This window comes from Calypte anna, chromosome 7 (assembly GCF_003957555.1).
Source record: "Calypte anna isolate BGI_N300 chromosome 7, bCalAnn1_v1.p, whole genome shotgun sequence".
Lineage (NCBI taxonomy): Eukaryota > Metazoa > Chordata > Aves > Apodiformes > Trochilidae > Calypte > Calypte anna.
The window spans coordinates 11605214-11621087 of NC_044253.1; the positions used below are offsets into that span (position 1 = coordinate 11605214).

The 15874-nt window shown below is 42.9% G+C and overlaps 1 protein-coding gene across 1 annotated transcript in view; it reads right to left on the reverse strand.

Moving 5' to 3' along the window:
- Nucleotides 1–6477: 6477 nt before the first annotated feature.
- SLC15A2 (solute carrier family 15 member 2) overlaps nt 6478–15874 on the reverse strand; it is a 38198-nt gene continuing 28801 nt past the window's right edge. The window contains exons 17-22 of the mRNA XM_008497009.2: nt 14753–14799; nt 12993–13103; nt 11536–11632; nt 8631–8777; nt 7466–7570; nt 6478–6654 (exon numbers count right to left, since the gene is read on the reverse strand). Of these exons, the coding sequence (XP_008495231.1) occupies nt 6478–6654; nt 7466–7570; nt 8631–8777; nt 11536–11632; nt 12993–13103; nt 14753–14799 (684 nt within the window). The remainder of the gene's footprint in view (nt 6655–7465; nt 7571–8630; nt 8778–11535; nt 11633–12992; nt 13104–14752; nt 14800–15874) is intronic.

The window sequence follows — 15874 nt, forward strand, 5'->3', positions numbered from 1 at the left end:
TTGCCACTGCAGCCCACTGACCACACTAATGCTGTGATCAACACAACCTGAGTGGCTTTCTCCCACTTCTTGACAAGAGAAAGATTCACAAACTGCCTGGGGGATGAGGCAGGGGCACCAGAGCCTCCAGCACGAGTGGGAGGCTGGAGAGAGCAGCCCAACCATGAATCATGTATAAACAAAGGACAGCTGAAGCAGGCTGTGGTCACCAAGCACAATCATCCAACCTATGGCTGGGAACAGCAGTGTGTCAGTCCAGCAGTCCCTACAGTCTGAGAGGGCAGAACACAAGGGCTGAGTGCAGGCAGCTAACAGCACACAAACCACGAGAGCGAGACACAAAGAGGGGTTACCCCACTCTTTCTAAACTGATTTGCCCATAGAAGATGCAAAGGGTCATAAAAGGCTGTGACAAGAGGCCAGAGCCAAAGCAAGGCAGGTAATGCAGATGCCCTATAACCAGCAGGTGTTTGGCCCTGCATGGTTTCTGCTCAGCCATGGTGATCCCATGCTTTTATTGACAGCAGGAAAGGGGGCAGCATTACCCAGCCAGCATTACCCCAGGAACACATACTGTTACTGGCATCACAGAAGCTTCATGAGAGGAGGAATAAGCAAGGTGCTGAGGGCTGGCAAAATCTTCAGAAAGAAATATGAGTGACTTCTGGAGAGGGAAGATCAGCATGTGGGAGTGAGGGGGATAACTGCTAGAGAAGGGAGTTGTTTGAACATAACTTGGGATTCTGCAGTAAGAGGAAAACTAAGCTGCAGCTTGGGAAGAGTGTGTGGCTTCCACAAGTTAGTTCTGCTTCTTTCCCTTACACACATGGGCAGGACAGGCCAAGCAGACTGAACAGCATATGCAATGGCAAAAAATAATCTAAAAAGTGATGTTTGCTTGATTTTTCTGTCTTAGGCTTGGCTGCCACTTGCCACTCTGCTGGATTCCAACTGCAGCTCTTCAGTGCTCAGACTGAATGGTTGTAATCTGGTTTAGGTTTTTACTTTCTGTAAGCATGTTAAATGTTTAATTAAGTACTAAACCAGCATTTTAGCAAATATCTTAAAAAAAAAAAAAAAAAACAACCCAAAAATCCCCAACCAAAACCAACCTTGCTAATTATCTTGTTGATTACAAGTCTCTCAGTTCCTTACTTTTGGCCTAAATTTAGACCAATTCTAGCCAAGCACTGCAGGATAACTGCTAAAACTATTCATTAAGAGAGATCACAGTTGATGAGCTGACAGTGGAAGCTGCATCCAGGCACTCTTCTGACCAGCAGATACTAGAGGCAGGTTAATGTGGATCTGCTGTAAAAGACAGCATGGAAAGACCTTCAGAAAATGCAGCAGCTTCTTGATTCAAAGCTCACTGAGAGACTATTTTGTTTCTTGCTGACTACCTGAGATAGCAAGGAGGGAGGGATTTTAAGAAAAGCAATTATTTCCCTTCATGTAATTTCTGTAATGCAGCACAATCCCTACTCAAGACAAAACATTTAATAGTGTTCTCTGGTTTTGTCTTTCTGGAAAGCACTTTGCAAGAGATGAATGAGGTCCCTGCTTCACAAAGCACATGGGCAGCTCCAACAAGGAAGCAACACCACAGTTCATGCTTTGCCAGCTTCACTGGGGATTAGGTTTTTTTCTAAATTGCTGGGAAATCCAAAAGACCTGCAGCAGCTACTTGTACTAGACAGGTTTATCACACACGTTAACATGAAAGACTAGTGTAAATCCAGCTTTCAACATGCAAAAGCATGGCCAGATCAGTCAACACCTGTGACTAGAAACATCTTTTAAATGCTGTTTTAAAATTATAACACAATAACAAATATAGTGATAATGAAATGCAGAATCTGGTACCATCTGAAATTCACCAGCTGTGGTATTTGCCATGAACCTGACCTCCCAGGTTTGAGCTGCTGGGGCTAGAACATGCTTCTCCTAGCTAGAATTTAAAAAGAGGAGATTACTCCTCTTTGTGTGACCCTGGATAAAACTGCCCATTAACCACCTCTAACTCTAGCTCTCCCTCCTGTGCTACCCTGACCTGCAATACACCTTCATTTGATTTTTGCGTCCCAAGCATAACCCAGGGTAGGGCTATTGCCAGGAGGACGTCTTTCTCCTCCCCCAGTCATTGCAGACCTACCAAAGCAGGTCTGTGTGCTGGTTTTTGCAGTGCTCTGGAATGACAAACCAGTTTTCAAGCCATGGGTGATTAATTCCCCTGATGGCCCTTCACCACCATTTAGGAGATCATTCCTCTATAAGGTCTGAAGTCACTCACTATTTAATCATCTGTGCTTTCCACCTCTCCCAGTTCATTTTCTCTCCAAATAATTCAATGTGAGGAACTTCAGCTGTTCATTGTGGAGTGGGAAATACCCTGACCAAATAACCCTTTCTTTCCTCCCTGCCCATCAGCCTTCAGCATCCTTGCACAGTACCTCAGGTCAAAGCCAAAGCCAAAGCCAGTCAAAACTTTTCACTCACTCACATTTCACTTCTACAATAAAACTCACATCCATGCTCAGGAATATCACAATTTCCACCAGGGTAAGGCCTGCCCCAGGCTACCTTGCCCAAGCACCATGGGGGGCTCCAGAGAGGAACCAGCTCCTGTGCCTGGCCAGGCTCTTGCCTCTCAGCCAGCACTGACATTGCATACATCTGAGACACTCCCACGCAGCCCTCCCAGGGTTCATCTTCTGAAATCCTCCAAAATTCATCTTCTGCAGTTGTGGAGCTGAGAGAAAGGGAGAGGGGAAAAAGAGAAAAGAAAAGCCCCTTGAGCTGCACAGAGCAGCTTGCTACCTAAAGGCATTTGGTTGCCTTGGGAAGAAGAGGCACGTTTAAGGAACTCACAGCTAAGAAGTGGTTTTGCTGAGTTTGAAATCTCATTTTTATGCTTATCTCATGCAAAGCTGGATATAACACTGGCCACACTTGCAGCCTGCTAAGGGGAAGAATGTATTGAGTAACAGCCAGTGAAACTGAAGGGAAATTTACTGCACAAAAAAAACTTTACCAGAAAGCATCCTTCATGAAACCAAATATATAAACATATATTTGGCTCCAAAGTGAAGCCAAACCCCTGCAATCCCAAATTTTTCACCAGTGCACCTGGTGAAACCATCCAGTTTATTACTGTCCTTTAGCTGGAGATAATAACTTCTGTAGGTCAGCCTCCAAAACAGTTGGTGTGAGCATTCATTCCCTAATCTGCTCCAGGGCAAATTCCACCCAGGGCTGAGATGCCCCACAGTGAGCAGGCAAAGCTGGACAAGCAGCAGGCTGCTATTTCTCTAGAGGTTCACACACCATTACATAGCCTATTATTATTTTGGCTTCTCCCTTCAATCCTGAATCAAAGAATCGGAACAAAAAAATGAATATTTTTCTAAAACTGTGTGTTAAGATCTGTGTGTGGTCCCATCTCTGAGCTGATCAGAGAAACACCCAGAGACCTCAGTACTCCATAGAATCAGTCTTGAATCCATTTGAAAATCATGAAAGGGCACCAAGGATGGAGTAGGGGCTCTAACACCAGAGCAGTGCTATGCTGAGTGTGCTATTCTCCCATATTTTCCAGCATGGGAAGCTCTTTATTACAGCCCCCTGCCTGCTCCTGGCTGTTTGTCAGCATGCCCCATGGAAATCCCTCCAACCTGCTGGTGCATTCATTTCAAATCAATGGGTCCAATTAGCAAAGCCTTAAAAATGCAGCTCAAATGGCGAGGAAAAGTCATATCAGCAACCAAGTAGGCAGATCAGAGGACAAAACTTCCAATAGGTAATGATGATCAGATGGGCAGAAGTAACAGTGTCAGCTGGAAGAGAAATGTGAGCAGAGCCTTACACTCCCTTAGGCAAACAACTCCCTGGAGGGGTTGCAGGATCAGCCCCCAGCCTCGTGTTAGCACTTTATTTATAGCATTGCCTTCCTGTTCATAACCTTCTCAACTGTGAATTGCAATTTTTCTCCCCTCAGTGTTATGGTGATGGTTTGGAACATGGAGATGTTTGGAAAGGGGCAATTTGGCATCAGAAGTCTAAAAAGCAGATACAGATGACATCCTAAATGTATCTTTTATGACCTTGGAATGATTCCCTTAAATTAAGCTCAGAGTGTGTGACAGATTCTGGTAGTGCCGCCAGTAAGGAAATAAAATGTAAAAATCAAGAGGTTCTTAAGTATATGTTGTCTTAAAGATCATGTCCTCTGGATGCCTTGCTTCCCTCGTGCCCCTTTGAGCTGTGATGTACCAAGTTCTCCCGCCAAGGAAAGTGCTCCAATAATTTCCAATTGTCTCTTCACCACGTATGCCCTCAAACTCCAACATACTTCCAAATTCAAGGCTTACAAAAAATTAAATGCTCCAATAATTCTAAATTGTATCTGTTCAGTGTTACTGGAGCCTGTCCATTCCTTCAGTTTGAGGATTTTGTTTGGTTTGCAGGGAGGGATGAAGAAATGCTTTCTGTTAGTGTTTCAAACTGGAAGCTGGTCAAATAGCATCATAGCAGAATGATTCAGCAGCCTCTGAGCTGATTCACAGCGTAACACAAAACAGGATTAGGAAAACAACAATGCCTGAAGGAGAAAACCCCCACAAAGAATCATGGCAGGAGAACAATACTAGAAAGGAGCAGAGGGAATAATCCTCATTTGGCTTCTGAGGAGCAGGTTGTATAACCTAATAAATGGTTCCCAATGCCCTGCATTCCCCACTGAGTCACAGGGTTCAGCTGCCCAGATCCAGCCACCACAGCTTAATAAATGGCTCTGTATGGATGGAACCACATTAAGTGTTTCTGTGTGCACACCTGCAGACTGCTGTCATTTATCTGAGACCACGTTACCCCTCTGGCACAAGACCCTATTTCACAGCATGCTACTTCACAGCAGGCCGGAGCTTATGGAGAACTAGTGGTGGAGGTTCATGACCATTTAGGACAGGAAGCAAAGGAAAAAAAACCTAAAGCTGTGAGTCTTCCAGTTGCAAACTAAAAAGGTGGGGGTTTCTCAGTCTTATTCAGGATGACACACACAGAGAAATGGCAGCACACTGAAGTAGCAGAGAGGTCAAGCTAAGTGTATTCCCTAGCACTGTCCTGAGCAGCAGAGAAATTAAACATGTATTTCATGATATTCTGAGTCAAAGCACCAGGGACCACCTATGGCCAATGCCATGATGGAAGAGGAAAACATCATGTAAAATCTGTTCTTTGTGAACCTGGAGTTCCTATTGACAACCTTGTTGCAAATTAGACCATACCTGTTACAGCTGCAGCCTTGGAGCAACAGAGGAAGGCAGGGACTCTCTCAGGAGTTTTACTATATCAGCAATGGTTGAATTACTTCTATGTAGAACATAAAGTCACAACATCATGCATGTGGCAAAAAATCAGGCAATTATATCACAATTCTGATAGAATAGCTATATCCAAAGTTTGGTAGAGAGACACAGAAACGGGGAAGGAAAGAAAATTTCTTACACCATGATCTCTTCTTGTAGACTGAAAAAATGATAAAGTGCATCCTTGTTTTACCGACAGCAGGATGCCTGGAATTTTATAGAAATTGCTACAGTGTGATTCCCAGTGGGGAATAACTGAAGCAGAAGAAACCAGCTGTATGTCAACCTGCAGTGGCCCCTGATGTAAAAGGAAGTGCCCAATAAACATTTAATAGATAGGAAGATGGCAAATGACTGCCTGGGTTTCTGAAAAAAAGAAAGAATAAACCAAGTCTCTAATCACATCTAATCAGACAACACCATCAGCTGCTAAAAATTTCTAGGAAAAAATAGGTATCAGAGAGATGGCAGCATGCATATCATCTTCAGTAGTGCTTTGGGACTATTCTAGCCTGCAGAATTTAATTCCCTCTTATTACTTCTGGGCCTGGAGGTGAGAGTCATAAATCAGGACCATTTATAACATGGAATAATGAGGTGAAATACTCATAAGGAGTGTTACGTGAGAAAATCCTCCGGGATTGTGTGTAACACTTCCAGTCCTTGAGGATAGCATTAAAAATTCATTTGTTGGTAACATCTATTCTTCTCTAATTCCTATACTGGGTTTTTATTCTTTTCTCCCAATATCTCCAAATTTTGCTGTCATGTGGCATTCCTTCCACCCTTCCTCCCTGCCGCCTTAAATATATGTTTATAACAAAATCATAGGAAAGCATTCCATGCTTAAAAAGATGGGCAGGTTTTAAGTTACCCTGTATTTACTTGTAAGGGCTTTTAATATCAGAGGAGCTTTCCCAGGGAGTTTTGCTCTGATTTCAGGACCCCCATTGTTTTTATACAGGGCTATTTGGTCCCATTTCGAAGGTGGCTACATTTTGAGAAATAAAGACTGCAATGCTATAAAATAGAATAAAATTACATTGTCTCTACCTTTCTTTTACCCTACCATCTACGAAGTTAAAAAAAATAATTCCCAACTCATGGTATGTTAGAGTTTTGTTTTCTGAGTAACAAGACTAATCATGTTTCCTCTGCTTGAGGTCTCTCTCTTCTCTTCATTTTCTTCTAGGTCCTCTGGATCCACACTGACATAGAAATATCCCATGATGGAGAAAATAATGCACACAGCAAAGAGGAGAACAGTGAACATGACAAATTCAGCCCACTAGGAAAGAAAAAAAAACAGCAGGTCAGGGGACCCTAGACTCTCAGTCCAGAGGATTTCTCTGTACTTCCAAGTGCTTTTTAAAGAGCTGGGTAAAAATTACTTTTTAGCTTGTGAGATTGCTCAAAAGCTAGAAACTTTCTCATCCTGTGTTCCAGAATGTAATTATATTGCATAATGTAATTGTGGACATGTGATTTACCTTTAATTAGATTGGGTTAGTTTCATTAAATCTTTTCTTAAATGCTATCCTGATTGGAACATACCTACCTGAACTTTTTGCCCACGAGATGCCTTTGAGAGAGGCAGCCAGAAATGAGCCTTATTTCACACTTTCATGCACTCATCCCAGGAGTATGATAGCCTGAATTAAACTTCCCCATGCAAGCCTGACATCTCAGGGGTGCCACGGGCAGCTGGCCCTGAAGAGGTCCCGAGCTAAATGCCTGAGGGGGCTGCTTGCCCACTGGCTAGCTGGATGAAGAGCAAGCTGCTTTAGGTAAGCAACTCCAATGCATGGCTGGCATTGTGCCAAGGCTCCAGACCCAAATACAGGCTGCTTGCCTAGGGCCGAGCTCCAGCAAGCATATCCCTATTATTTACTGCCACTGGGAGGACTGGGGAGAGCCATTGCTCCAGGGGGTTACACTGCTGAGGACAACTTGCAGGCAGCTGGGTGCAGCCTGCCATCAGCTCATTGCAGGAACCTGAAGCCATGCAGAGAAGCTGTGCCCACAGGACACACACACCCAGAAAACACCATCCAGGTCCATTTTGAAGCTTTACCTCTGTGTTAAGAGCTGAGCCATACCTGTGCCATTGGTGCAGCCTCTGCAACAACAAGCACAAGGGTATTTCCAACAGCCACGGTGAGCAGCCAGCCTGCCTGTAGCACTGACTTCATGCTGGCTGGAGACTGAAAAGAGAAGGGCCTGGTCAGTGGGTATCACACTGTGCCCTTCTGGCCTGGGTCACCCTGTGATGTCCTGCCTGGTGTAGGTGTCACTGGGATCAGCCTAGGAGGAGATTATGGATTTTTCTTTGTGCAGAGCCTCCTTTGTGGTTCATTTTAACAGCTGCATACAAGGAGCTTTTAAAACGTGTCCTCCAGGAGGACACATGAAGTAGGTGATGATGTTTTTGCAGAGCAGGATCCTTATCATCCCCAGTCTGCACCATCTGAAATTGTAAGATCAGGAAGACCACGGAGCAACACAACACTCCCTGCAACTTGGAGCCTGGTGCCCTGTGGCTGTACCTGTTTCCAGATCTGGAAAACAGACCAGATCTTGATGTCAAGCTTTCTGCTGATGACAAATTTCCCACAGCCCATGACAGATAGTGGCACTGGATTAACCACCCTCACTAATAAATTAACATCCAAACTTTAGTCAAAAGATAAATTTGAGAAGCTTCAGCTCTTTGATTTAGTAATGCCTTAGTCAGGTCTTCTCATAAACCTTCTTCTGATACAGCATAGCACACTATTGTCAAATCATCCCTTTCACACTCATTACTCATTGCTCTGTTGTTACAGACTTGGGAAGGCTTAGAACCCTTCAATATTTCAGCTTAAAGCTGGTTTGAAGTTCCCATGCCACAAACTAGTCCTTGAGATACCTTTGCTTTTTTGTCACTGTAAAACATGTACCACAAAATGCTTAATTGAGAGAAAAATCAGATATTACAGTATACAGAGCTTTCACATTAAAATATACTTCCATCCAGTTCTGTTCTATGTTCTCAGTTTTAACAGAAAAAGAGTTTCCTGAGTATAATAGAGAAACGATATCTTTAGAACATGAATTAATTTAGCTTGAGGGCACCCAGCAAGCAGCATTATAATCCCACTTTTTGTTGAAGCACAGACAATGTTGTCAGTAAATATCATGCCATATGACACATTACAGTCAATGGCAGATGCAGAAATACATCCTGAAGTCTAATTGTGAGCTCCTTATCTTTAAGTGGCATACCTGAGAATAGGAGAAGGCCAGACCTGTAATGGAGAACATCACCTCCCCAGCAGATATTAATAAGTATTGTGGCAACTGCCAAGCCATATGGACATTGTTGGCTTTGATATCTTCTGATTTCCATATCTTAACAGCACCTCCAGAAGCCTAGCAGGATAATAAAGGTACATCCATTAGCTGCTAAAAGGTAAGTTCCTTCTCAGCCTGGACAGCAACAGTAAATTTACCAAAACAAAGTTTTAAGCAAAGGTGGAAGCAAATCTCTGCCCTGGAAACAAAACTACAAGTCTGACTCCTGCCATTTCTAAGCCTGTTTGGAACAGTCTAACTCCTACTGCACAGGGCAGAGGTGGCAGGATGGAAGTGTGCTGGCTCATTCAGGTACCACAAGAGTTACATGAGTTACTGCAATCTGTCAGCTTGCTTTCTGTAGTGGCACAAGTTGGGAAAAACTTCTGTAGTTGGGAAAAGCCTGTGTGGTACTTGTTAAGAGCCCATGACCTGCTGTTGTCCCTAAGGACAAAAAAGAATGAGCAGGTAAACTCTTATTGCATCCATGTGGCCATGGCTCCCATTTCACTGGCACTGTACAATTCTCCTGCTATAATGCTGACACCCAAACAAATCCAGTTCAGGAATACCAAGAGTAGGAGAGATTGCCTCATTTCAGGTGTGTCCAGATACTTATGGTACCTGTATTTGTAGCTATTTTTTGTTTGTAATTAATATTGCCTCTGGTGTAGAGGCTGAGGCAGATAGATTTGACCAGGAGCCAGGAAAATGCTAGGCTGCAATTACTTCAGGCAGAAGCAAGTACTGTTTAAGTACAGTACTTGGGAAAATACAAAGGATGTTTATGAAACGTTATTTAATCACCATGCAGAGAGGCAAATCAGAAGGCTAAAAGGGGTGAGAGGAGAGCTGTGCATTGCTCTTTAGCCCATAAAGAAATGTCACAAGCACCACACTATTAACAGGCTGTGTAGAAGACAGCATTCCCATGATGTAAGTATCAGTTCAGCCACATTAGCAGACTAATATATTGCCATTCTTGGTTCTTCTATATAGCATTCCTGGCAGAGCAGTAGGGCTCAGTACAAATCACTGCAATAATTAAAATCTTTTTTTGCCTGGAGCAAATTAATTCTCTAGAGAAGAAGGAAACCACAGGGAGAGTGATAGAAAAACAGAGAGTGAAAAAATATTAAAGGACAAGCTCAGAGTTCAGAGGGGCTGAGGCACAGTCACCCCTGAGCAGCCATGACCACTGAGGGGACATCTGTAGGTGAGACCACAAATAAGAATGCTTGTCCACAGTGATGTGGCACACATCTACCTCAACTGGCTCTGACTCAGTTGCATTAGCAGAGGTGCTGGGGCAATAATCTTATTGTAATATTCTTCATGTAGCTTCTCTACTCAGTTTCTCATCTGGTGAAAGAGACTTGCAGCCATAGAAGAAGGGTCTGGCCAGCATCACTTCAAGTGTGTATGTGCTCTCTGTATATAAATCTCTGCATTCACAGATGGCAGCATCTGCCTGTTCCCTCTAGAACTCTGTATCCTCCTCCAGCTACTGGAGTTAAAAAAAAAAAAACCAAACAAAATACAACTTAAAAATGCCAGGTGTTTTGCAGCTATGTTTTTCCCCTATGCATTTGGACTCTGCAGACACGAACATTTCCCATTAATTGCCCAACAGGGAGATGCTACTGCCAGGGAGTAGATGACAGCAGTTTGCTCTTCTCCTCACAACACAGTAGTCAAAGTCCCAGAGGGCAGCTTAGCAGTGTGTCCTGTCAGACCTGGTTTGTCTGTGTGCCTGTGCAGTGGAAAGGTTAAAATGGGAACATGGCTGATCACGTTCATCCCCATGGCTCCTGCCAGCTGGACCAGGTTTGGAGCAGCATGCCTAAGAGGCTGGCAGGAAGGGAAAGAAATCCACCCTCTGAACAGTACTCACACCCCATCATGGATGGGTTGTTCAGAAAACCATGCCTTGACTTTACAAGAGGCTCCAAATGAGCTCTACAGACAATGAGAGGAGGAAAAAGAGATACACAATCTCGCCAACCTCCTCCCTCAACACTTATTAATTCTTTCAGATTTGGAAGGGACCTCTAGAGATCACCTAGTCCAACTCTCCCAGTAAAGCAGGATCACCTGGAGCACATACACAGGACAGCATCCAGGCAGCAAATATCTCCAGAGAAGGGGACTCCACAACCTCCCTGGGCAGCCTGTTCCAGTGCTTTGCCACCCTCATAGTAAAAAAGTTTCTTCTTATGTTTAAATGGAACTTCCCATGTCCCAGCTTGTGCCTGTTGCTCCTCATCCTGTCACAGGGAACTACTGAGGAGAATCCAGCTCCACCTTCCTTGCTTTGCCCTTTTTCGACCCCCTTTCATAATCCATAAGTCTTAGAAAATCATCATTTAGGTCAGTAAGTTAAGTAGGAGAATAGGTGTATCTGTTTCCACAGTTTCATATGTGAGGTAACACCAGGCACTGTATTTTGAAGACCACAGCAGAGTCAGGTCTTGACAGACTATAATAGCTCTTTGCAGTATGCTGGGTAAATGTTAGCTGAAGAAGGATGGCACAAGACCAGCACAAACCACGGATCACATGATTTTCAATCAAGAAGGATTTTCATCAAGGAAAATATCTTACATCTTCTTTAAGCCATGACATCTGACAAGATCACAGTGTAAGGTGGAATAAGTACCTTGTTTACACAAGTGCCAAAACTTTTTACTAGCCCTTGCACAACAGACTGCCTTCAGATGGCTATAGCCTGGCTCTTGCAGGATGAAGAAAGCAAGTGAGAGTCACAAAAATAAGAGCAAAACCACTGCCAAAGACTAGAACAGAAGGAGCTGGTTACCAGCAAAGGGACACTTACATTAGTTATCACGATGGTATATGATGCACCAAAATCAAGCAGCCCTAGCTCTAGGGTGAACTCTTCTGCTTCAATTATGCATTTTCCATTATTATATCTAGAAAAAAGGATGAAGAACAATATTTCCCAGTTACTCCCATAGACAAAGTGTACAGAACAGAGATATCAAACATGGAGTAGGGAGAATGTATGATATAAAGCTGCAGTAATGTTTATGTCAGATGATCACTACAGTTCTTGTCATCTTTACCTTCCAGAAACATTTAAGCACTGCCTGGAGTTCACCTAATGACCTGTGCTATTGCTAACATTTTAATATTACTTCTGCTTTTTCCTCCCCTGAATTTATTTTCCCTCCAAACTTCCATTCACTCCTTTAGGAACTATGGGCCAGACAAGTTAGCCAGGCTCAAGCAGCCTCCAGGAAATCAGAGATATGCACCCACAAGCCACTTTGTTTCCTTTCAAGAGAGCAAATTAGTCTTTGTTTGCTCTTCTGATTTTGGATGTGTGAGATGGCACAGAGGATGAGCAGCATTGCCACAATGACTGCTGCATCCTGCAAAATTGCAGCAATAAATATTTTGGATGGAGCTGATGCAGAGGAAAGTCATGAAGCTTGTTCTGAAGCATTGCAAATATCAGAAATACCCTTACAAGAGCCAACTCAAATGCTGCCAAACCAAAGCCATATGGAGCCCCTCTCAAACAAACCCAGCCTGCAAAGCCATGAAATATTATTTGATGTTACCAGCCCACATACCAACACTTAGTAACATGGAATATGAATTGGCCTTTTCCTGAGAGCAACCTAACACTAAGAGCTTGGGCCTCAGAGAATATCAAACCAGAGCAGACATCAAATGGCAGAAGGAGCTTCAACATGTCCCACTCTAGACCGCTGACAGATACACAGGAATGGCCTGTCTCTTCCCTCCAGACCCTCACATAATGAGAATGAAAGTCAAGTGCTATATGTGGACTTCCTCAAAAGCCTTTTTGAGTTTCCAAAATTCCCCTTACCTCACTTGGAGAAAACTCAGATTTTCCTAAAATAGGATGTCATTATATTCATGTCATGGGAATAAATTTTCCAAGGTTTGTCCCTACTGATTTTATCTTATCAAAGCAGTAACAGTCATGGGATGGGAGCTATACCAGACACTGTTTGGAGTCTGAATCTGTTCACCTGCGTATTAGACACAGGGATATTGATTTGCTGTCCTTTGGCTTGGACATTTTGCAGGCTAAAGTCATGGTGTTACTGCACACACATGAGTGGCTTGGAGCACCTGCTCTGTGCAGAGCTGATAATTCTGCTGTTTTACAAACATCTGCCTCCACAACCAAGTGCCAAGAAAATTGTAACAAAGGTTTTGCTAGTTACCAAAGAAAATCCCCATTGTACCCAAGGAGAGACCTCAGCAAGGACCTTCAGCACAGCAAGGGAAACTTACTTGTCCCTCTCTAGCAGCAAGTACTCAGAAGTGCTGTAGTTTTTCTGAACAGCAAAGAATCGTTTGCTGTCAATGGTGAGATTGACATCTTGGCTCAAACCATTAATAAATCTGCAAGGAAAGCATATTTCATTGAACTGTCAGCCAGGGCAGGAGAAGAACATCATCAGACACTTCAGAAGTGGGCTCTCTCCCCTCAGAGCATTCTGTAACTCCATAGGGCTATGACAGCCTCTCCTGCAAACTACCAAGGTATTAATCTGATTTCCTGCCTGTTTTCTCAATACAAGATTAGTTTTCCTTTCAAGTAATCTCTTCTCAGAAACCTTCAAAGATTGGTCCATGGCTGTTCAAGAGGACAGAGCCCCAGCCCATGTTAGGAAAATCCAAAGTTGGTTGTGCTGATGAGCGTGTGCACTATGCTGGCAAACTTTTCAAGGACTTTCTACAAGTGGGAAAGACTTTTTGAGAAAAATAAAAAGTTTTCATCAAAAGCAAAACTTTCATGGGAATGGTCAGGTTTGGGTTTTTTTCATCAATGCCTATATGCTTTTTCATACACAGAAGAGTTTCCTTTTGACAATTCAAAAGTTGTTAGCAAAACCAAAAACTTTATTTGATCTCTGTTTTAAAATAAATAAAATGGTTCTTACTCCTTAAAATATGGGTGATACCCCTGAAGGTAATGAAGAGCTTAACACAGGTACCTTCTTAATGGAAATTTGTTTTTTTTTCCTAGTGCAACATCTTCACAAATTTTTGAAGGAGAAGTTTTGGGATTCTGTCAAAAATGTTCACAGGAAGATAAAAAACATACCTGTCTGAAGGTATTAATCAAGTCTCCAAGGTGTTGTTAGACAGCAGAAGCCTTCACAAACACAGGGCTATGAAGAGATACTGCTCTCCTGCTACTGACAACACAGGCTTTCAAGATAAGGGAATTTTTCATTGTTTTAAACTATCTAAAGTTTTTTGGGGTTTTTTGTTTTGGTTTGGTTTTTTATTGTGTTTTTTTTTGTCTGGTTGGGTTTTGATAAGGATTTTTTTTGTGTACTTTGGGTTGGTTTTGTTTGTTTGTTTTTTAAATTGCAACTTGCACAAATCCTTCAGGAAATACAACATCCTCCTTTTTTTTTTTTTTTTTCCTTTAAAATCTGCTTCTTATGCATCTCAGCACCCTCACATAGCTCTGGTGATGTTGTGCTGGAGGGAACTGTGACCTCAGTGAGATATGGCATCTGGGCAGACTGGTGAAAGACTCTTCATAGACTAACTCAGATCTGGATAGTAGACTAGGTGCTTAAGCAGATTGGTGCCCAGCTGAATTGTTAACACAGCTATAAAACTGTCACTGTATCCACTTTGTAGGTGTTTATGCATGAGGTTGGATAAGATAAGTGAACACTGTGGGTTGGACAATTTGCAGGGGACAAATGGCAATGGTCCCTTTCCAGATTGCTTCTTCCCTTCCTTTTCCAAAGAGGTGGGACACTGCGAGATGAATTTACCACTCTTCAGTGATGAATTCCACCATCTCAGCCCAGACTATCCTAGGCAGTGAGCAGCAATAACACTCAGCTCTGCATGGCAAGTGTGGGAGATAACACACTGTCAGCCTCTGCAGCTGAGACTGCATGAGACATGTGGACTAGATTGCACCCTGAGAACATCTGGGTTATGTTACATACAGTTTGAATTAGACAAAAGCCATTTTCCCCCTCACCCACCACCTACAAATCCTTTAAAAAAGCTACTCTTACCTAACAGCTGCCAAACCATTTTCTGGCTTTGCTGCCAAGTCTGTAACCTAGAGGGAAAGAAATAAAGGAAAAGAAAAAGAAACATATTTATTAATGCTGCTTTATAAACAATGTGTAGCAGAAAATACCAGTGTCTGTGGAGTTACACCTGTTGCAAAGTCCATGGAGACTGACTGGACTCTCACAAAAGCTTCACATCAGGACACAGAAGTAAAATCCTGGCACAACGAAGCCAATAGCAAAGATTTCTTTTACACCAAGGATTTAAGATGAGCTCATAATTTTTTCCCCCTTACCCCCTGTTTAACAAAGACTACAGAATTTAAGTCTGTCACCTGTCCACTGAGGCATGTAACACCCTCCAAAACACCCTTGTCTTGGTGTGAAGATAGCAAAAGAGCATTATCCATACTAGCCTCTTTGAGTCATTAATAACAATGAAACATGAGTGCCTTATGCCTAACAAAATCTGAAATGCCTAACTTTCAGACCTTGATTCTTGGCACACTCATACACTTGACAGAAGTCTAAAAGACAATAGTAACTGCTAGGTTACTATTCTGATCATTATGTATCACTCCTATTTTCCCTGACCCTCAAGAGATTAATTATGATGTTGTATGGTGTAGGCAGACAGCGTGAGACCGAGATGCTCTGAACTTGTTTGCACTCACAATCTCTGCAGACACATCTTAGAAATGGCCAACTCACTGGGCACACTGGGGAGTGAGAGTGCCACTCCTGGAGATGTCAGAGCATCAGCTCAATAGCTAACATGATCAACATTCATTTGAGGAGAGTCTATTTGGAGTCCAGTGCTGAAAAATGACAGATTATGTCATATGAAAAGACTACACAGCAAGCTTCTTGGCTGGTAGAAAGCCACAGTTGGGCCATGTCCACTAAAGTTAACAGGGCAATTTCATATTGCCCTGCCCAGAGAGAGAACCTAAGCAAGCCAAAAGGGGCCAAATCTACTTTCAGAAACTAGATTTCTCTTAACATTTTCTAGACCTTTCTCCACACTTATCTTCTGATGCTAAACCCTGAACTTCTAAGACTAAATATCCAGAATTTCAGTATATGTGTAAAATGGCTTTTGTACTTCGGTGTGATGTGCTG